The 22,964-nt window shown below is 36.4% G+C and overlaps 3 protein-coding genes and 1 pseudogene across 3 annotated transcripts; 1 reads left to right on the top strand and 3 right to left on the bottom strand.

The window, feature by feature from the left end:
• Window positions 1-9,768: 9,768 nt before the first annotated feature.
• On the top strand, window positions 9,769-13,052 carry LOC113292161. The gene is made up of 8 exons (XM_026541436.1): window positions 9,769-9,940; window positions 10,027-10,159; window positions 10,817-10,920; window positions 11,012-11,183; window positions 11,384-11,524; window positions 11,635-11,717; window positions 11,794-11,901; window positions 12,000-13,052. Exons 1-8 carry the CDS (start codon window positions 9,855-9,857, stop codon window positions 12,790-12,792), a joined length of 1,620 nt encoding a protein of 539 aa, XP_026397221.1. The 5' UTR covers window positions 9,769-9,854; the 3' UTR covers window positions 12,793-13,052.
• Window positions 13,053-13,368: 316 nt separating this feature from the next.
• LOC113344014 (auxin-induced protein 15A-like) lies at window positions 13,369-13,698 on the bottom strand. Its single transcript, XM_026588106.1, has one exon. It carries the CDS (start codon window positions 13,696-13,698, stop codon window positions 13,369-13,371), a length of 330 nt encoding a protein of 109 aa, XP_026443891.1.
• A 2,671-nt stretch (window positions 13,699-16,369) lies between these two features.
• Window positions 16,370-16,944, bottom strand: LOC113292193 (annotated as a pseudogene).
• Window positions 16,934-19,489, bottom strand: LOC113292177 (pyruvate dehydrogenase E1 component subunit alpha-3, chloroplastic-like). Its single transcript, XM_026541437.1, has 3 exons — window positions 19,067-19,489; window positions 18,144-18,924; window positions 16,934-17,463 (listed from the first exon to the last, which is right to left on the bottom strand). The coding sequence occupies exons 1-3, from the start codon at window positions 19,304-19,306 to the stop codon at window positions 17,186-17,188; spliced, it is 1,299 nt and encodes a 432-aa protein (XP_026397222.1). The 5' UTR covers window positions 19,307-19,489; the 3' UTR covers window positions 16,934-17,185.
• Window positions 19,490-22,964: the final 3,475 nt, after the last annotated feature.

Here is a 22,964-nt window from a genome sequence, read left to right as displayed (position 1 = left end):
ATCAAACTTTTTCTCTGGCTTCTTTCTCATATAAAGCTCTCACTTAGAGCCCATCTATTAAACATTGGTATAGTAATAAACCCAGAATATCCTTTATGTCATTTGCAAGATGAGACTTTGGATCATTTGTTTGTTTTGTGTCATGTGTCTGCACAGCTTTGGATGAAACTTCAAGAGTTCATGGAACTTTACCTTTTATGAATATTTCTCTTTCTGAAGAATGGAACTCCGGTATCGAATCGAGCCATAACTCTATGGAGCCAATCCAACGCGACGATGCCATTTCAATCGACAACCAAGTCAAAGGATTTGCTAAGTACTTGTCATTTTTTTGGTATTGATGATAGATTTCCTTGGTCTACTTTGTATCCTTATATTTTATGGAATATTTGGATTGCTAGAAATAAGTTTTTTTTTTCAGAATGTCCCTTTTGATGTGAGTAATGTTCTGCACTTTGCTTATTCCAAATCTATGGAGTATTGGACTTTGGTTGAGCTTCCTAAAACTAATAACATGCCTGATAAGATTGTTATTTGATTTCCCCCCTTTTCCTTATCATAAGCTTAATTTTGATGGGGCTTCATCCTTTGACTCCTTTTTGGCAGGTGCAGGAGGTGTAATACGTGACTGTGATGGTTCTTTTAAAGCATCTTTTGCTCATCATATCTTCTCAAACTCTTCTATTGTGGCTGGGATTTGGGTTGTTCGTGATGGTCTTCTTCTTGCTCTTAAGTTGTATATTGCCTAACTTATTATAGATAGTGAATCATCTTCAATTATCTCCTTTTTCAATTCTAAGGCTTCCCCTCCTTGGTACCTGAAAGACATTCTTTTTGATATACAGAGTTTAGCAAAGTCCTTTCAGCATGTAATGTTTGTTTGTAACATTCGTGAGTCCAATATGGTTGTTGATGCCTTGTCTAAAAAGGTTGTTGATCCTTCAGTTTTTGATGAGTGGATTGATCGTCCACCCTTGTATATTTTATCTCATACGATCTTTCGTGGATGGCTTTGCCTCGTGTTGTCAAAGCCATTTAGTTTACCAAAAAAAAAAGTATACTTTTAATCTCGATGTTAATTAGTAATTGAAAATATTAATAGTGGGACAAAGGAGAGAACACTTAACCCTTTTCGCTCTCCCACGAATAAACCGGTTTCTTTTCGTGTTTTTTTTCTTTCTTCAACCTCTTCCTTAGATTTCCCTTCCGCCATGAGCGTCTAAGAGGCCATTCATTGGCTCTGATGGGTATTAATCACATAAATCTATAGTGTTTCTGCTATATCGGGGTCATATTTATCTTAATTAGTGGAGTCAATTTTTAATTAGAAGCAAGGTTAGTGGAGGTGACAATCTGAAAATCCTTCTGCAGCAATTCATCAGTGCACGTTTGAGTATAAACTGTTCCATAATCTGTCAGGTAATGATTTCCATTAATCCCATCGATTTTGAATCAAATCTCTTCATCGAATCTGCTAATAGATTTGCCTATTACTCCATTTCAATTTTATATTCTCATTTTCCATTTGTAGAAATTTCTTTCAATTCCTTACACTTGGAAAAAGTCTTCTTAAACCCTAATTCATTTAATAGAACTTTATCTGAGTGCCATGTGATTTTAAAACTGAGTTTTTTGCGATTCCATTTTTTTTTAATCTCTCCTCTCTTTCTCCAACCCTAATTTCTCATATAAGATGGAATTTTATTCACACCTGTTATGCTCATATTTCTTTGCCAATCTTCATAATTTTTCTCATTCACAACCAAAACCATCAAATAACCTTTTAGTATCTTTCCAGCTGAGTTTTAGTATCACCATGTATGTTGTTTGGCATGGTGATGTTTCCCAATTAACAAATCAACTTGAAAACTTCTTGAACCTGAGTCATGGTAGACACTTTGATGTTAATGAAATTATTCCATCAAGATATTCGCACAATGAAAATATGTGGACGCTGTCTGTTAGGTAGGTTTGCTAAACCAGTTGCTAGAAACAGCTGGGATGTTAGAAATGCATTACTTTTCCAATGGAAGATTCAAGGAGGCCTCTATGTAAAGATGGTGAGTGACTGGGTTTATTTAATTAGATTTGAAAGAGAAGATTAGATGCATAGAGTACTGGCTGTAGCAACCAGAGTTGTTTATGGTGACTTATTCTGCATCAAAATATGGGAGAGAACTGAGAACTTAACAACTTGGAGTCCTTCAGCTGAAATATTTTTCATCACAGTTCACAATTTGACTCAAGCTCAGGTATGCAGTGAAAACCTAAGAAGATATATTGCCTGCATGGGAGATATTTCTTCTTTCTCATATCCAGTCAGAAAAGCAAATATGAGTTATTCGATTACTGTAAGGGCAAGCATTAGGTACAAGCAGAGACTTTTCTTCAGTGTGCTAGATGAAAATGAGATGGGTTATACCAAGGAAGTTACCTTTCAATTTCATTTTTTCCTAATAACTATTGTGGTTACTGCAAGATGATTGTACATAAGTTGTAGAATTGTGAGCAACAACTAATTGACCAGCAGCAAGCTGAACAGCAGATGATGCAATTATTGCAGCTATGCAACATATTGATGAGCAGCATTAAGAACCTTTAATGGCTCAGCAGTTGGAGAATCCAGACATGCAGCAACAAGATATGCAATTTTCTGAAGATAGATTGACTAGCTCAGAATATGAACAACCCTTGCCGGAGGTAACATGCACTGATTATCTAAAGCACTTAGATGAGGAAGCTGCTAGTCATGATAGTGATAAAGGGACTCAAAAATGCATATCTGGTTCGGTTGGTAATAATCCTCTTAATGATGATGCTCCACCATTTTACCTCAATTCAAGAATGCACACTGATACATACATGTAGAAGGCTTTTCAAAAAAAGGTATAGGCCTGGGCCAATGCTAAGCATTGAATCTGGATACTGGTGTAAGTCTAGTTCATCTCAACAGACTTCAGTTAACATCACTGCATATTTAAGGAAATGGAGTCTTATGCAATCATACTTCCACTGGGATACACCTTTACTTGCTATGAAAAAGCCAAGAATTGTTGAGATTGACCTGAATTGTCCTCCTCCAAGTCAGATGATTGTAAATATAATAGACATCCAGGTTTTGAGGAGAACAACAATGTGATTGCTTATCCACACCAATGGTTCAAGGGTGAAGCATCTTATTCCAATCCTGACAACAAGGAAGCTGCTTCTAAGGGAAAGGAAGTGGTAAGTTTGGACTGAATCAAATATGACCCCAAAAATGCAGAAATATCTATGTTATTAAAATGTGTTGACCACCATCATAGCCTATGTCTCTTTCTTTCTTGGTTTTTTTTCTTTTGTCTGCTATACTGTGTAATTAGATTTCTGTTGTTTTAGTTCTCCTCTATATTTTAATAGCTTTTCATGTTCTAATACTCTGTTATTATAGGATCTGTAACTTATTTCCTTAACTTGTTTCATCTCTTTTGTTACTTCTTTTCTCCTTCTTTGTTTAGATTCTTCTGTGCTTTAACTTGCTGGTGTTTAGTTTCTTATTTTGTTCCCTTATTTGTCTTTCCTACAATCCTTATACTTGTCCCCAGTTCTATAGTTCTTTGTCTCACCTGCTCCTTTCTTTGCCTCTAAAACTTAGTCTTTATTCTCTTTTGCTTTCCTCCTGTTATTTGTTTTTTCACCCTCCGGCTAGGGTCTGTTCACTTGATAATTTTTCTTGTTTGTTTACTGGCTAAGAACTTTTTGTTTTTCATTCTGTTTCCCCAGGTTGCTGTAATCATGAGATTACTTTCTTGGAATGTCCAGGGTATTGGTAATCCCCTGACTAAAGACCACTTAAATTACCTTTGTCAATATTATAAACCAGATATCATTTTCTTACCCGAGACAAAAGCCCCCATGTCTCGGATAGACTTGTTTTTCAACAATTCTCAATTCGATGACTGGTTTATTGTGCCTTCAGTGAGAATAGTGAAAGGGATATCAATAGCTTGGCATATTAATATGGAACTGAGATTAGTTTCGTCAAGATTTAGTGTGTGCCACTTCGAATTGAAACTAGGAGACATAGAAACTCTGATTACTTGTGTTTATGGAGCTGTTGATGCTAATGATAAAATAGAACAGTGGGCTTATATATCAGAGTTAGCGAAACTAATTAACAAACCATGGATTCTAATTGGCGACTTAAATGTAGTATTGGATTCAGCGGAAAAACAAGGTGGTAATCAGACAAGCTCCAGCAGTAAATCTTTCATTTTTTAAACAATCGATTCTCTAGGATTACAAGATGTGGGATATGAGGGAGCTCCATTCACATGGGAAAAAAACAGAGAAGGATATGCGAACATGAAAGAACCGGCATAGCCCTAACATCTTACATGTGGGCTCAAAGCTTCCCATACACTTAGGTAACCCTTCTTCCCAGAGTTGGTTCAGACCATACTCCTATATTATTTGATTCGAACCCCGAAATCCTTAAAACCCCAAAAACCTTTTAGATGTATTATATCTTGGCTTTCTCATCCAACTTGATATTCAATTGTCGAAGCTTCTTGGAAACTACATGCCAGCAACTCCTCAGAAAAAAATCTCTTGGCAAACCTTCAGTTATTATCCTTAGACCTAGCCCAATGGAATCATGATGTTTTTGGAACCATTCATAAAAACATCAAAAACCTAAACAATAAAATAGAAAGTATCCATAGGTCGGGAGATATTGCTAACAACATAGCAAGGCTAAAAAAATCTTCAAGTTGAACTGGGAAAATGGTAAAAAATCAAAAATGATTATTACCATCAACTTTTTAGAGATAAAATTTTCAAAGAATATGATCAAAACACCGAGTATTTCCATGCAGCTTCCTCCTCTAGAAAAAAGAATTAACTCTATTTCATCGCTTAGAGAACCATCTGGGCTCTGGATTTCTGATAGGAACCAAATTAACGCTCTTATAATAAACCATTTCACTCAAATAAGAACTTCCCAAGGCAGCAACAATGATGTCGATCTATCCGAATTAATAAAACCTTGCATTTCAGAGGAGGAAAACTTAGCTCTCTTAGGTATTCCCTCGAAAGAGAAATTTTGGCTCACCCTATCTAATATGAATCAATGTGGAGCTCCGGGATGATACGGATTCCAGCCAGAATTTCTCAAAGCTAACTGGGAAACTCTTGGGCCAGACATTATTCTGGAGGTTCAAAATTTCTTTAAAAATGGTACCCTCAACAAGGATTTAAACTGCTCCTTCATTACATTGATTCCGAAAATTTCCACTCCTCAAACTCCGGGTAATTTTAGACCTATACGCTTAAGCAATACCATCTATAAATTAATTTCAAAAATCCTAGTTAATAGGATAAAACCCATTTTCAATAAATCAATCTCCCCCAACCAGTCGGCTTTTCTTCCTGGGAGACAAATCACCGACAATATAATCATCACCCACGAGCTTATGCATTCAATGAAAATCTCTAAAGCCAAAAAAGGCTATTTGGCTTTAAATCTAGATTTATCAAAAGACTTTGATAGAGTTGAGTGGAACTTCATAAAAATGTTCCTTCTTGCGTTTGGTTTTGATGAAAAACGGATAATTATTCTGCAATGTATATCAACAACATCTTTTTCTATCCTATTAAATGGAGTCTCGGGTCCCAAATTCATTACCTCTAGAGGCCTATGATAGGGTGATCCGCTTTCTTCGTACCTCTTCCTTATCTGCATGGAAATTCTATCTAGACTCCTAGATAAAATAGTAAAAAAAAAAAAAAACTGGTTTACAAATCAACAAAAATGTTCCGAACATTTCGCACCTCTTCTTCGCAGATGATTGCTTCTTGTTCACCAGAGCGGGCATGAGGGACGCTAAAAATCTTTTAGACGATCCTTTCCTCTTTTGAAAATATCACGGGTCAAATGGTTAACCTAAAAAAATCAAGTGTGTACTTTAGCCCCTGCATTCACCCCAAACACGGAAAAATTATAGCTTAAAGTCCCGTTGATGACCCCCCCCCCCCCCCCCCTTTTTGACAAGAATAGAAAAGCAAACTTTGAACCCTCCTTCAAAAATATTATTTCACTCTATAAGGCTGGAAAACTAAAACTTTTATCCCAAGCAGGGAGGACAGTTCTGATAAAATCTATCCTTCAAGCTTATCCAACTTACCAAATGCAAGTCCTAGCTCTCCCCAAAGAAAACCTAGATCAACTAGACCGAAATCAAAGAAACCCTAAATCAACTAGACCGAATTCAAAGAAACTTTTGGTGGAAAAAAGACGAACAAAAAAGACAAGGAGGTTTATAAAAGCTTGGAAAGGTTTTTGCAAACCTACATCCCAAGGAGGCCTGGGAATAAAAAAATCCACACCACTTCAACATAGCTTTTCTCACAAAGCTTTCCAATGGGCTCATCACTAAAAAAGACCAACTATGGACTCAACTTATTAAAGCCAAATATTACCCAAACTCTCATCCCTAAGAAGCCTCCAGAATTTCTAATTTATCTTGGATATGGGCGAGCAATCAAAGAGGATTAGAACTTATCAAAGGTAATTTTGTTTGGAAAGCCAAAAATGGAGCTTCCGCGAAAATCTGGGAGGACCAATGGATACCTAACGGAGATACAATTCAAATCCTTCCTAATGTTTAAGATTCAACCCTTGTGATGGTTCAAGAGATCATAACAGGAGAAAATAAGAGGGATCAAGAAAAATTATCGAAATCTTTTCAACCAAAGGATATAGAAAAAATCCAAGCCATAAACCCAAGGAGACAAGATCAAGACATAATAAGATGGAAGCAGCATCATTTAGGAAAATTTTCTACGAAAAATATATACCATTATCTGATTAAACAAGATCAAGATTATGAAAACCACTTGGACTTTCCATGGAACAAAATTTGGAAGATTCAGCCAATTCCAAGAATTAGAATCTTTATATGGAAATTAGTTCAAAAATATCTCCCTACATCTTCCAGACTTAGGGCACATAATCCAAGCATCGACCCCCATTGTCAGATGTGTAATGCGCAGATACAAGAAACATAACATCATCTTTTTCGAGCTTGCCCATTTTCGAAAGTGATTTGGTTCGGTCTTGCTTTAGATAATATCAATACAAGAAACAGTACAGACTTGATAACCTCTTGGGTCAAGGATTGGCTATCAGAACCAGAATTAATGCAAATTGCAGGGAAAATATCTACCATTCTTTAGTTCATTATTTGGAAATACAGATGCTCTGTGGTCTTCGAGAAAATTACCCCAAACCCAATAACTCTAATTGATTAGATAAATAGATATCTGCAATCAACTCCTATTACTATTATTCAAATGAAGCGAAAAATAAAAAAGGCGGGCCCAGAAAACCCTTCATGGTCTGGTCTAAACTCGGAATGGAAATTTTTATCGACGCTTCCTACAAAAAAGAAGATTTCTCGATGGATTATGCATTAATCTTTAATCAGTGGACCATGAGTCCTTTATGCACGTTTCAGCAGGCTCGTAGTGGGCTTCTTCAGCTTTTCACGCGGAAACAAAAGCTCTTCTGAAAGCGGTTACTTGGTTAAAAGAAAACATTCTATCTAGCGTCTCAATAGTCACTGATTGCAAAGAGTTAACAGACAACATAAACCAAGTAAGTACAGAATAAGCTTGGACAGCTGAAAACTCTCTGATGGAAACGAAGTCTATTCTGAGAGAATTTCCTCAAGCTCTAGTTAATTTATAAAAGGAAAACACAACTCAGCAGCGGATTTCATTGCGAAGGAAGCAAGAATAAAAAGGTTAAGGCATATGTCCAATCAATTGCAACAAAAAGTTCCAACTACTAGCATTTCTTCTAATGTTTTCAATAAAAATGATATTATAAATCTTATGTACTACATTTGCTAGCGACCTTTGACCAGAGCATTATTTTCTGATAAAAAAAAATAGTGGGACAAAAACAAAGGTAAAAAATACAATCCTGTTATAGGGACGGCATGTTCCATTAGAGGGGAGGCAAGTGAATAGGACAAAAAGGGTCATTACATGGCAATTCTAAGTGCCCCTTATAAAACAGAAACTGAAAATGACTAATTGACCCTTACATAGTTTAGTGTTGATAAACTAGTTTAGTGTTGATAATCTAGTTTAGTTTTGATAATCAAATTTCACTTATATTTACTCTAAAACAAATCAAAATTAGCTTTTTCGGAGAAGAAAAAAAAAGCTTTTGTGATATTTGTGAAACCCTAGATTTTGATTCACTTAACCAAAATGAGTGATTCCAGCGACAAATTTGAGATGGTGAATCTCTATATGTCGCTCAAAATTATCTAAAGTACGTAAAAAAATAAAAACTTTTACATTTTCAGAAGAACTTACGGTTGGAATTGTGCTCTTAATCAACCGTAATTCTGTGTTACGGTTCGTAAATTATCGAATACCAACTGTAACTGGTTCAATTCGGGGAAAACCCAATCGGAATACCAATTACGGTTGGTAAAAAAAAATCGGTACGAACCGTAAACTAATTACGGTTTGAAACATGACAGCATATAGCAACCGTAACAAATAACGGTTAGTAACTAATGAATAGAGACCAACCGTAACTAACTTACGGTTGGTATTTCAACTAATTTTTGAACCGGATAAATCGCTAAGACACAATATGTTTTACGGTTGGTAAGGTTAATTGAGTTACAAGTCGTAACTCAATTATGGTTGATAACAGTGAAGCAAATACAAACCGTAAAAAAATGAAACATCCAGAAAGAATTACGGTACGTAACTTAAGTATCGAGACCAACAGTAAATCAATTACGGTTGCAAAAAAGAATCGTAACTGAACATTCTTTCTGAAAATCAAGAACTTACAGTTGGTATTTGAGTTAAATGAACCGTAACATCAACCAAATCTATAGTTACGGTTCAAATTGGCGTTATTACCAACCGTAACTCACATACCACACAGAAATTTCAATTTTAATTTTGTTCCAAAACCCGGATTTTTTTATTAAAAACTAACTTCAATCTTCGTCTACCTTCTTCTTCGGCATCTCTATTATATTTTTCAATCAATGATTATCAATTTTTCAAATTTCCGATTAATCGAGGACTATGAAAAATTCATTTTTAATGGAGAAGGAGAAGAGAAGATGAAGATGAAAAAAAAAAACAGTTTTGATTTTTGTGATTCATTAGGTTTAGAAATAGGGGAGGACAATTGTATCTTTTCAACCAAAAAAGAATAGGTAAAGTAGTCAATTTACACCCCTATAGGACATCTCCTAACCAATTAGAGGGACATTATTATCACACTTGCTGCCCCTCTGATGGGACATGCCGTCCTATAACAGGATACAAAAACAATGAACAAAAAAAGAAAAAGAATAAGATGGGACAAATACGAGACCGTAAAGAAAGTGAGAAAAAAACGTAGTGCCCATCGGAAGCACCACTGGAAGTGCGCCTTTTTATCCCACTCCCACCTCTAATCGGATCGCATGTTATTGTGATCCCAATTCCTCCGTTCCGACCCCAAGTCGGTAAATGTCATTGTCCATAATAAAATACGACAAGCGTGGGGGAGAATCCAATGGTCAAAATTGACTAATGTACAACGGCTCTCTTTCCGAAAGCATGGCTGGTAATTAAAAACAAAAATCTTCCGTAGCAACACCAAGTCGGTGATAGGTGGGGTCAAAAATTAAACACAAAAATTATTTTCTTTCCACATCAGGTTACCGTTAACTTCTCCTCTTTTTCCTTTTGGTTCATCTCCCACTCACTCATTACACCTGTTCTCTCTAACCCTCTGTAGCCATCTTCTTTCACTCCCTTCTCTCTCTATATAAAGCTCTCTCCCCGCCATGACTATAGATGCTGCATCACCTTGCAAGAAGATAATGAGGTTCGGAGTTTCAGTTTTCGGTGGAGGCTTCAAATATTCAAAATGGTTAGTTTTTTTTTTTTTTTGTACTCTTTTTTTATTTTGTCAAGAACAGTAAAACCCTAATTTTTTTTTTGGTTTATTGGGTGTAGTAAAACTATGGCGAAGCTGGCTACAGCAAGGATAAAGCTTCTGAGGAACAAGAGAGAAGTAGTGGTGAAGCAAATGAGGCGTGATATTGCTTTGCTTCTTCAGTCTGGACAGGATACCACTGCTAGGATCAGGGTATATCTCTCTCTCTCTCTGTTTCTTTTTGGTTGCAATTAGACTAGTTTATGATAAGATGTTCAAGAAGGGTAATTTGATTTCTCTCAATCTCAAGGGGAGAGTATGCTTAGATCCTGTTTAGGGTTTGAGGGATGAGATTTTGCATGTCACAGGTGGTGTGCAATAATTTCTAATACCAAGAATTTTGACCTTTATGTTGAAAGGGTTTTTTTCTGATTCTGGGTTTGTCTTGTTAATATGAATACTGCACAATCTTAGCTCATGCCACATATGGAGAATGAATTTGAGATGTTCTTGCTGTAAATTAGTAATTGATGAGTATTTCGTACCTTATATGCTCTGCTATAAACGATTTCACCATTGATTATCGTAATTTCTTGCTGTAAATTAGTAATTGATGAGTATTGCGTACCTTATATGCTCTGCTATAAATGATTTCACCATTGATTATCGTAATCCTAGTATACTGTGGTTGTGTTGTTTATGCAAGTTACAATTGTTCATTCCCTCATAGTTAGAAATGAGTGCAGTGCGTTTTAATTGGTGTATATTCTATAGTCAATTTGTAATGATTCAGTGTCTTTGGAGTGAATTTTATGATTTCCAATTTGGCCAAAGTTTAATTTTATAAATCTGGGATTGGTAATTGTGTAGGTTGAACATGTGATACGAGAGCAGAATGTTATGGCGGCGACTGAGATCATTGACCTCTTCTGTGAACTCATTGTGGCGCGGCTTTCAATCATTTCGAAGCAAAAGTAACGTGCTATTTTGTTTCTCTTTGTTGTGTTATAGACTCAATAGAAGGTTTTTCTTTTAATCTGTTGACATGAGTCCTATTTCATTCAGGACATGCCCAGAAGACCTTAAAGAAGGGATCTGTAGTTTAATATTTTCAGCTCCAAGATGCTCGGACATTCCAGAGCTAGCGCAAATTCGGGATATCTTCGAAAAGAAATATGGAAAAGAATTTGTCTCAGCGGCAACAGAGCTGCGCCCTGACTGTGGTGTGAACCGCACTGTAAGCCCCTATCGTTGAGTTATTTCTGATTACAGCAGTAGCAACAGCTGAGAAGAGTTAATCTTCTTGAATTAAGTAAAAGATGTGCAAGTGTAGAACTTTTAGCTTATGCCATGCTATACTTGAAAATCTGTTAAATCGACACATTTTCTGCTACTAAATCACCCAAGTACTAATTCAAGTTCATAATTTCATTACAGTTGATTGAGAAACTATCAGTACGAACACCTAGTGGTGAAGTAAAGTTGAAGCTCATGAAGGAAATAGCTAAGGAGTACCAGATTGAATGGGATACAACAGAGTCAGAGAAGGAGCTTCTTAAGCCATCCGAAGAGCTAATCGTATTACTCTCTCTCTCTCTCTCTCTCACACACACACACACACAGACACACACACACACACACACACACCCATACATCATGGCTGGAATTGACATCAATTCGTTTGACAGGAAGGACCAAGTAAGTTTGTCAGTGCCGCCAGCATGCCTGTGAAATCTGCATCATCTTACGGGATTAACTCGTCTTCTAACAGGTACTTCACAATAACAACCCACCTAACAATCCTTTTAGTCGAGTAGAAATCTGTCTAACCACCCACCTGAATGAAGGTACTCGGCCAACGGGAGAGCACATGAAGAACCAAGTAAATTTGCCAGTACCACCAGCATGCCTGTAAAATCTACATCATCTAATGGAGTTGACTCGTCTTCCAACAGGTACTTTTACAGCACAGGCATAGCTCTCAAACTCTAAAGTAACCCTTGCATTATCTATCCTATATTAAGACAACTCATGTTTGTGGTTCTATCCTTAGATTATGGAATGACGACGAGGAAGATTCTATGCATTTTGAAGACATGGCTTCAGCTGCTAAGGCAGCTGCAGAGTCTGCACAGCAAGCAGTTGCTGCTGCACAGGCTGCTACCTATCTGGCTAACCGAGAGAACCAAAAACTCTCGATGGAGAACCATCAGCTAACCAAAAGAATCAACAGTCTTAATGGTCCAGACAAGCAATTTTCGAGAAACAAATATTCTTACGCCAATTCACCTGGCAATCCTGTTTCGCCAAGTGATTCACCAGTTAATATTCCCAATAGAAGGCATCACAGCAAACACTCATTCAGCGATTCCCCCAGTCTTCCTCCAGCAAGTGATTCACCAATTCATTCAAACAATGGCAGGCATCATCAGTCTAAGCTCCCTGGGCGTGTATATGAGTCCCAGAATCTCGAAAGGTCTCGATATTCTAGTGATGAGGAACCCGATCACACTGTTGCGGACAACAAGAGGGTTCAGAGGAGGCACAGCTATAATGCTCCCAAGGCACGCTCTAATATACAGTTTGATGAGTCAGAAGAGTCAGAGTCAGATTGTGACGAAGAGATTGAAATGGATAGAACTCCTCCTGCTGGAATATCTGCACTACCACCTAATAGGCCTGCTCCAAAACTACCTACATCTCATACTTCTGAGTTTGATGAGAGAAAAGGATCAGCAGAGAACTCTGATTCATACAGTAGAAGGAACTCAGGGGTTCATCCCAAATTACCAGATTATGACATACTTGCTGCTCGTTTCGAAGCTCTCAAGACACGCAAACCATGAACAGAATTTTATAGTACCAATGTTACCTTACATGTGCATGTGTTCTTTTATAGCATATAGAATGAATAAATGTAGTGAATATTACTAATGTTTCTTTATGAGTAGATTTTTTGTCATCTGGTTACCGATTCATTTGTTAGCATTTCTTGTGTATTGAACGGCTAGTTTGCTGTTTTCCAAAGCCATCTTATTTGCTTGTTTACTTGAATTTTGAAATTTCAAATAGTTCTGAAGTGAGGAAATGAAATATACTGGAGTCACATATCTTTTTTTTCTTTTTCATTCAAGATTAATTGATAATTTGTTAGCATTTCACTGTGCTGAACTACGAGTTTCCTCTAGCTCAGCCAACATACACATACTTGATTTTGTTTCATGGTTATTTAAGAATTGAACAATTGGTGGAGTTTAACAACAGGAAGAGCAAAATTTTGATAGTATATTCCAAGAGAAGTCATGTTACAGGCCAAGAGTGAAGAAGTGAATTTACATAGAATGGCCTTTGAAAATTTTAAAACTTCCATAGAAAAACACCTAGCAGAGGACGTGATCTTTCATGTATGCAATTAGGTATAGTTAAGTTGAAGACATCAGAGCACCTTTACACGCAGTAGTAGAGTTGAAAGAGACGAATGCTTTCTCAACATCCAAATGCCAATTGTTCCTTAGCAAAGCGAGAATGAAGTCCATCAGCTTCTCTTCACAAGGCACTTGTAGAGGTCCATCAACTGTCGTGCCAAACTCTTCTTCTGCCATCTGTAACAAAACTTTGAATATTGGATGATTCAAATAGTACAAAGGAACAACAAACCTCTTCCCTTCCTTAGCATAAACAACAAAATAGCCCTTCCTGCTTTTCCTCCATTTTCCTATAATCCCACTTAACTTGCCCTTAGAATTTTTCATGATCACTTCAATATGTTTCTCTTGCTAAGTTTGTCTGAAAGCTTGCATGGGTTTTCTTTACAAGGGGCAGATTAGTTTCAAAAGTTAGTTTTACAGCTTCATGAATGGTTGAAGCTGAGATGGGGTTATGCATTGGTGAAAGCTTATATAGGAAACTGAAATAGGTTGCAACGATGAAGATTGGTTATTTGTGGAGGAAGTGAGTAGTCTTGTGAACTTGTGAATTTGAGGGACCCTTCTCAGTTAAGGAGTTCATGAAGCAAGACAAGATGTCCAACAATTTTTCTTTAAAGATGAGAGAGTTGAAGCAGTTTACTTATTGTCTCTAGTTTATGAATATGTGGACTATAATATAGATGGGTATGAAAATGAAAGTATAAGGGCTAACATTCTCATTGCTTGTATCTCTATTCACATCGACATCTTTTTTTGGCTTTTGTAGCCACAAAAATCTCTTGGTAATGATATTTCTTTCTTATAAACCAAACATGTAGCTCTAGTAAGATGTTGGTTATTCTCGAGTCTCGAGTTTACCGTAATGTCCTCCTTTTTGGAGAGGGTAAAATAGAATACTGCTAGTAGGACCAAAGGTTTATGACTGCTGTAAATACTGGCAGCAAAATGAATGAGACGTGGTATGTACTAGAGTTGGATTGCACATATTTTACTGCAGTCTTGAAGTCCAAGGGGGATTGAAAAGGTGTTTTTGTTGTCAGACATCTTCATGCTCTCCTCTTAGGGCTGTAAGTTTGAATGAAGTGTGTAGCACATTTCTTTTGGTGACGCTGCCTTGGGTTTTCTATGGGCTTCAGTGATTTCAACGAGGACATGGCATGCAGTTCATCTAGTGCAGCAAATACCAAAGATTAGTCAATTCGGGATTTCCTTGGTATGCTCAACTCTGTCACTCATCTATCTGAAGAAATACCATATCTGCAAGAAAATAATTCCCAAAATTATGATTTTGCTATAGAATTCGGTAGCATGAAAACTTGAAATTGCAACAATAAACACTATTTTGTGAGATAGCGGTCCTTATGAACATGCCGATTATTCATATACCAAGTGAAATCGCTTCATGTTAAGGTTTCATACAGGTTACAGAAAATGCGAAACTGAAATTTGAATACAAAAAGGAGTGAAAAGATGCATCTTATTAACTGTGATAGAGATGGGAATCATGTGATTATATTGTAAAAGCACTCAGCAGAACTGGATGATGGCATGATGCTGGTGTCAAGGGACAAAAACGATGAAAATAATTGACCATCAGAAAACCTTCTTGCTTATTATGAGAAAGAAGAGTACGAATGAATGTAATTGAAGTAATGCATGATACAGGAAAAACTACAAAGGGTACATTTCTTTTCCACCCCTTAGGGCGCACAACATCAGCACCATCACATGCAAACTACAAAGACAAACAGAATCCTGGTATTTGAGTCACTTAGATACATGTAACAAATTCAGAGGGGACACTAGAAGTCTAGAACAGAGAAGACAAACAATGTAAAAAACTGGAAATGGATAAGAACACAACATAAACAGAAAGAAACAGAGACAAACTAATTTTCCGAAACAAATAAGTATTATGCTTGTTGGTTCTCATGACATGAAGAAACTAAGGTTAGAGTTCGAAACAGTGTAATCCAGAATGGAATTACTTAACAAGTAGCTGAGCACGAAACCAATGTTAGCCTAAACAACCCGAGGTATCGGGTATTTTAGAGCCTCTCACTAGTCCTAACGATCCGAGCATGGACCAAAACCCACGCGCCTTTGTTAAGATTATTATTGTGATTGGCTGCAAGGAGACTCGAACCTCAACACAGTATTAAAATGGCATCAGATCTTTAGGCAGTAGCAAACCAGAAAATTCTAGTTTTTGTTCAACTTTTTTCAGTTCCATAAACTCAAATGCAGAGATAAATTAAAAAACAAGGAGAGATCAACTTGTCCTTACACCAATCATGGTCAAAGATACAAGAAAATATATGGTATAAAGCAACACAATAATATCAATTTACAGAACATTAGTCAATATCACACGGTCCACAACCTACCTTAACAGGAAAGAGGAAACACATTTATCCGGAAAGCATACAACAACAAGAATTCTAGACAGTAAACATTCTACATGAACTAAACTAAGGCAATATTTCAAACCGTTCAAGATGCATATTCCAAATGTAGTTTACCAAAAATTCAAAATCCTACGACCTGATAGGTACACTGATGCTTTATTTTGTGGCTGTCCGCATTACCTAGTCACATGAGCCTAGTCTAGTTCTAGTTCATAGCCTTACATTCAAAAGTAATCACCAATTGGCAACTAGAGAACAACAATGAATGGTTCTCATACCTCTAACAATACCTAGATATTACCTCTTGGAACTCAATTTTGCTGCATCTGATACTTATATTTCTCAGGCCTTGCCCGCCACTAACTAATGCAGCAATGCTACATTTTTCCGATTAATAGACAATTGGAAACTGAACAAAACATCAATCATGGCAACAAAGTAAGCTGTAAGCTAAACACATTTTTATCAGGAAAACAGAAGGCATGACAGTAATAGCAACAGAATAATTCAAATCAAGTTCAAATTCAACAAGAGTGTTAATCAAAACTGTCTACACATGGTTATTTGTTTATAAGGATTACCTGAAAATGACGTCCTACCCATCAAGCATCAAAACCATTGGCATATCCCTATTTTCACCACCATCCACAACAACCACATTTCAAGTTTCCTCCTCTCCCATTCTCCCCACATATCCCCAATCTCCCTCCATATCCACCATTTTTCAATTCTAAGATTACTCCATCTCTATAGTATGCATCACAGGAAAAACTCCAGAAACAGTTCTGGATTCACCATATCCACCCATAACCCAAAACTCGATTTCTTCTCCCTTCCTGCCAAAAAACCAACACATCCAGCACGACATCTAGGTAGCCCATCCAAAGCAATCCACTCATCTTTCTCAACATTATAGCACTCCACTGAATTCATCCTACTCCCAGCGGCACTAAACATAACATTGTCTTGACCCACCACCAGCAACCAGAATTTCACCACATTTAGGATTCCCAATACAAGCAACACTACATCGAGGAGAAATCATAGGTGCTAACCTCTCCCATGTATTAAAATTGTTACAAACATATAAACGAAACACAGAAGAAGACGGCGTTGGTCTATCCATCGACGAAACACAGAAAAAACATCACTTTTGATAAGAACTGTTATATTAACAACAAAACCAGAGACAAAATGAATAAAACTAGAGATGTTCTTATTAATGAAGGAGACAAAATGAAGATCAAAAGAAAGAAAGCAAACCTAGCTGACAGAATACAAAAAAAAAGCCAAACCTGTTACTAAGAAAAACAAAGTAACAAACACCTGAATTAAATTGACCACAAAAGGTCACACTAACAATGGAAGGATATATATTTGGTTCAATAGATCTTGGAAGTGTTTTAAACATGAGCAGTTCCTTGTGTAAACTTCGGATCCTCGCACCTGTACTTTCCATCAGGTCCAATTCCAAAACCTTTAGGATCTGCAAACACATTTTCAAGTAGTTGGCTGCGTTCTGGATGAGGGCTTGCTTCGGCAAATTCAACGGCATCCTCAATCAGTTTGTCAATCTTCTTTTCTACAGCCTTCAACTCAACTTCAGTAACCAGATTATTCTCAAACATATATTTCTTCAAGGCCTTGATCGGGTCTCTTGCACCATAATTAGCCTTCTCCTCTGCCAAAACAAAAGTCGAAGATGAAAATCTATTGAAACATATCTACAGACCAAAGAATGTAACAAAGAGACAAAATAAACACAAAATTTACAGTTAAAGTGAGCATAGTCAACCATCTTTTTTGATAAAAGGATTTCCATACAACTAATAATGCAACCTGAAATAGCATGTACGGAAAGATTAAAACGAGTTATACACCCTGACAATTTTCACAAAACCTTTTAATAACAGAATGAAAAGCAGCAGGGCGAGCTCTAAACAAAAGGACGATGACAATCTTTTTCATACAGTTCGGACATAACTTGGATGTTAAAAGGTAACTTCAGTCTCTAGTTCTAATATGTTAATGATTTGAAACATGTTTGGAATCTTCAACTATCAATATCAACAGCAATTAAAATAAGATCCAGACTGTACAACTAAATTAAGACGGTCCGAATATCCTTTTCTTTTCCAAATGTTTTTACGTAGATCTGTCAAATGAGAGTAACAAATGCAGTCCAGTACAAAGAAACCTTGTCATATTTCTAGCTAACAGCTCATGACCCAAAAGGATTTGTTGACATCACTTCCAAAAACCATCTTTCCAGTAAACCGAAACAGATCAGATGAGTAACTATATATTTAAACGAATTCATAACATACAATTGAACAAGGGACGAGGGTTTGAAAGTTTTACCTGGGTCACGAAGCTCATCAGGGTCAGCCAATGAATGTCCCCTAAGTCTGTATGTCTCACATTCAATTAAAGTAGGTCCTTCTCCTCTTCTAGCCCTGTCAACTGCCTCCTTTGCAACTTCCCTTACCTTGAGAACATCCATACCGTCAACATGGATCCCAGGCATTCCAAAAGCAGGACCCTTTTTCCAAATCTCTGGATCAGAGGTAGATCTCAAATGAGACATCCCAATTGCCCACAAATTGTTTTCCACAACAAAGATGATGGGTAATTTCCACAATGCAGCCATATTCAAACACTCGAAAAACTGTCCATTGTTACATGTTCCATCACCGAAAAAGGCACATGTAACATAATCACAATCAGCTTGTTTTAAAACTTCTCTTTTATACCTAGAGGTAAATGCAGCACCAGTAGCCACTGGAATACCTTCACCAATAAATGCAAATCCACCAAGTAAATTATGTTCTTTGGAAAACATATGCATAGATCCTCCTTGTCCACGGCAACATCCAGTAGCCTTACCAAAGAGTTCACTCATAACTTGACGAGCAGGTACACCCTTACTTAGTGCATGAACGTGATCACGGTAAGTACTAACTACAGAATCTTCCTTTTTCAAGAGCTTGATAAATCCAGTTGACACAGCTTCTTGTCCATTGTAAAGATGAACAAATCCAAACATTTTACCTCTGTAATACATCTGAGCACACATATCTTCAAAAGCTCTCCCTAATACCATATCTTCATATAATACCAGTCCTTCCTCTTTAGTTATCAACTAAACAAACAATGAAAAAAAAAACGAAATTGGAATTCAGAATTCTATATCTAAACGTTTATTCCTTTTCATGCAAACAAAAAGATTAAAATTCTAAACGAGATCTAATTAAATCAAATGAAAAGGAATGTTTAAGATTTACCAAATTGGAGATGGCGGAGTTAGATTTGAGTTTTTTCTCCTTAACGACATCAGAAACAGCTGAAATTGAAGAAGATCGACGAATAAAAGAAGGAAAATTCGATTTGGATGAAATTGAACGAAGTTTATGAGTAGTGCCCAAGAAGGAATTGTTGTTTGATTTCAAAGGGTCAAGAATGGATTTTTCATGAGATCTAGTAACTGGGACAGGTTGAATGATTTTGATTGTCGAAAAAGACATTGTACTACTCGTTTGTTTCCAAGCCAAGTGCGTCACTGGGTTTCTCTCTGATTCAGTGATTCTCCAATGGAGAGTTTCAGGAGGATGGAGATGGGGAAGAGAAGAGAAAACCGAAAATATAGGAGGATGAAGGGCGGAGAAAGCAAGAGAGTGAGGGCTTCGAAATGACCGTCCCTTTCTAGTATGTTTTCTTTCAGTATGTTTTCTTTTGAAGGCTATTATTGGGGCGTGGCGTCACCTAATATGATAAAAACGGGTCACTCAGAAGTAATATCAAAAACTCCTTATCTCAAATAATTTTATAACGATCGAATAATCTTTTAGTTAATTTTAATTTAATTAGATAATAATTAATTTCTATAGTTGGAATCTATCCAAACCTAGACGTAAAATCAATTTCTACGGTTGGAATCAATCAAAACCTGGACGTAAAATCAATTTCTATGGTTGGAATTAAAAGGAACCTGGACGTAAAATTGAAATTTACGGCTAGGTTGACGAAAGGAAAATTTAGTAAACTAAACCTAGACGTAAAATTGAAAATTACGGTTGGAATTCAACTAAACCTGGACGTAAAATCACTTCTATGGTTGGAATTAAAAGAAAACTAGACGTAAAATCGAATTTTACGGTTGGAATTAAAAGAAACCTGGACGTAAAATGAGTTTCTACGGTTGGAAACTAGTCCAAACCTGGACGTTCAACTACATGCAAATAAAATTTTACGGTTGGAATTAATCCTAACCTGGACGTAAAATCACTTCTACGATTTTGAAGTTTTATTTTAGTTAAAGGGTAAGCTAGACATTTTGTATATGTGTTAAGGTATCCCATAACTACATTTTTGAACATTAAGAATCCAAGTAAAGCCCCTCTATTGGAGTGTGACGCTCCAATAATAGCCTTCTTTCTTTTGGATGGCAAAAACAAATGTACAAGTAGTTTGATTTTGTTGACCTACTTGGACTTACTTGTTCCTGATCTATAATTTTGCTGATCTGTCAGCAATAGTAACGAATGGTTGGATGATAATTGTGATCTCTCCATAAACTATGTACAGGTTGTATTTAATTGGTTAGAATTAGGAGCAAGTTCGTTTCAAGGAATGGAAGGCGGAGTAATCTAATTTTATGTAATTAACAATTCTAATTCAGGAATCCATTTTCCTCTAAAATAATAAATTTCCGTTACATTAATTCAATAGCGCAATCAAATGGGATTCCAAGATTAAAAAAAAAGTAATTGAATTACCTCAACGATCATGGATTTTTAGGATTTAGATATAATTCCTTGATCCGTTTCCAAGAATTGGATTATCCCATAATTAAATTCTTAGGTTTCCAATTCTCCCAACCAAATGAGTGTGAATTTACCAACCACTAGAGTGTGTACTTGGTAGCCTTTTTCTTTTTAATTACGACGAACGTTAGAACGAATTTACCAAAGTCAGGTTCGTATTACACGAATTTCCTGTCTATTAAGTGAAAGTTAGCAAATGGGCATCCACTATCTTCTAGCTGTGAAATGGTTAGGTCGTGCTGCAACATTGACAAGGCTGCCTGTAACTTTCTCTTTCTTGTGGTGCAGTAAACAGTAGCAATCATAGTTTTAGCCGCAAACGTCATTTAAGCTTCCACTATTAATTCTTCCGTGATCGAATTTCTTGTATCTCCTTCAAAAGGTATAAAATAATCTTATTAGCGAAATAACGAGGCCTAGTTAATGTAGTTATGAGTATAATTGTCTTGTATTTACATGCTTGTCATATACCTCATAACCCAGTATACCAAAGTTGTATAAAACAACTAGTATATCTTTCCTTGACACTTTTATCATAGAATGACTAAGTCAACAATAATTAGAGATAAGTAAACAAAATATAATTTGTACGTTATGTTTTCAATATAAACTTAATTGAAAGAATTGAAGATAGAAATGGAACAAGTCAAGTATGTATTACTGATATCGGACGGAAGGATAATTTGTTCGTTGGTGCAGGTATATCTTCAGGTTCTTCAGAGTAACACGAGCAGGTCTCAAAATTTATATTGTTCTTAGTCTAACCTAACAAAGTTGACTCTGGTAATTGTTAGAGCATTTCTCGGTCGAACTCACAAGTGTTGCTATCTCAAGCTTGTTGTCAAATTTAGTTGTCAAAACTATACCTTGATTTCTAGTATACAATTAGTTAAGTCTCGATGTAGGATAGAGGTAGTTGAGAAACGAACCAGTCATCATTTGTGTTCTACCGTTTGAAGGAGAAGATCGACCGAAGCTTTTGGAGAACTTCATCAGCAAAAGGTAAGTGAAGACCGAACCACATATTTCTCAAGTCATATTCACTTTTCTATCCTTGAGATGTTTGTCGCGTAACTAATTGGACTAGCTTGCATAGACAAGATTTTCGAGTCGAGAACTAATTATTTAGTTTACGAATTTCTCGAAATATAATGACTAAGCTTAATCAATATTTGTTCATACTTGATCAATTTCGGTGGAGAACAATTTATGGTTCCGAGCCAAAATCATGATTCAAGTTTATCATTCGAAAATAGCCTGGAATAGTGATATGTGTCGTTGATGTTATTCGGGAATGTTTCGAATTGATTTAGAGGAAAAAATATAGAACTACTATATTCAGAATATAAGACAGTGTTATCAGTCTTACAAACTGAGATAATTGTTATACATCTGAAGTTGTATTACATGTACTTGTACACGTAACGGAGTAGCTATATATCGACTTACAGATTTGTGTGATACGCATATTCCTATGCATATATGGGAAAATATGTTTGTTTCGTGATCCGGATAGGGATGCATATTTGTATGCAAACCATTTTGGAACTGTGGTAAGGGAACCGGGTTTAAGTATCCAAATCGGTATGCGAACCAATACAGTTCTATGTTCCTGAACCAGTTTAGTATCCAAACCGGTACGCAAACTGAAAAGGTTCTGTGAACTCCGAAACCGATAAAGTCTTAAGGTTTCTAAACCGTTTCGCAAATTGAAAAAGTTCTTTCAACTCCGGAACTCAGTTTTTCACCTAAGTTTGCAAACCGGTACGTGAACTAAAAAAGTTATGTCAACTCTGAAACTCGGTTTTTCTCATTAGCTTGCAAACCTGTCCGCGTACCATGAATCAGCCGATTCACGAACGACTCATGTATTTGTACTTTGTGCATTTACCAATGTCGATTATGATTCAATTGCAATTAAATTATTTCTATGAGATAATTTGCATTTGATCATTTTTCTAAAAACAATAGACTTAGATGATCACATGATTGTGACTCAAGATCAATGTCTTTGTGTTCATGAAAATGATATTAAGCTTTCAAGTTCATACCGGCTAGTTTCGGCTAATCATGTCGAATATAGTATTTCTACACGGTTCGGTTACAGTTTACCTATCCAGGGTGTATATCTTGTTTATGTGAATGAGATTCAAAGTTTTCATCTAACGGTGAATATTGTTTGCTTGGTTCCAAAGCTATCTTAGCTTAAACCTAAAGAAACCTATGCTTTGAATGTCTATATAAGGGGAACTCTTGGCAACTGGGATCTCTGAATCCTGACACTACTTTTTGGTGTGTCATAGTTGTATCCAGATTCGTCCTTTACAGAATTCGTTTTAGGGTTTAGCGACCATCAAAG

This window comes from Papaver somniferum, chromosome 1 (assembly GCF_003573695.1).
Source record: "Papaver somniferum cultivar HN1 chromosome 1, ASM357369v1, whole genome shotgun sequence".
Classification (NCBI taxonomy): domain Eukaryota; kingdom Viridiplantae; phylum Streptophyta; class Magnoliopsida; order Ranunculales; family Papaveraceae; genus Papaver; species Papaver somniferum.
The sequence above is the reverse complement of the archived record's forward strand: the minus strand, read 5'-3'. Positions and strand labels throughout refer to the sequence as shown.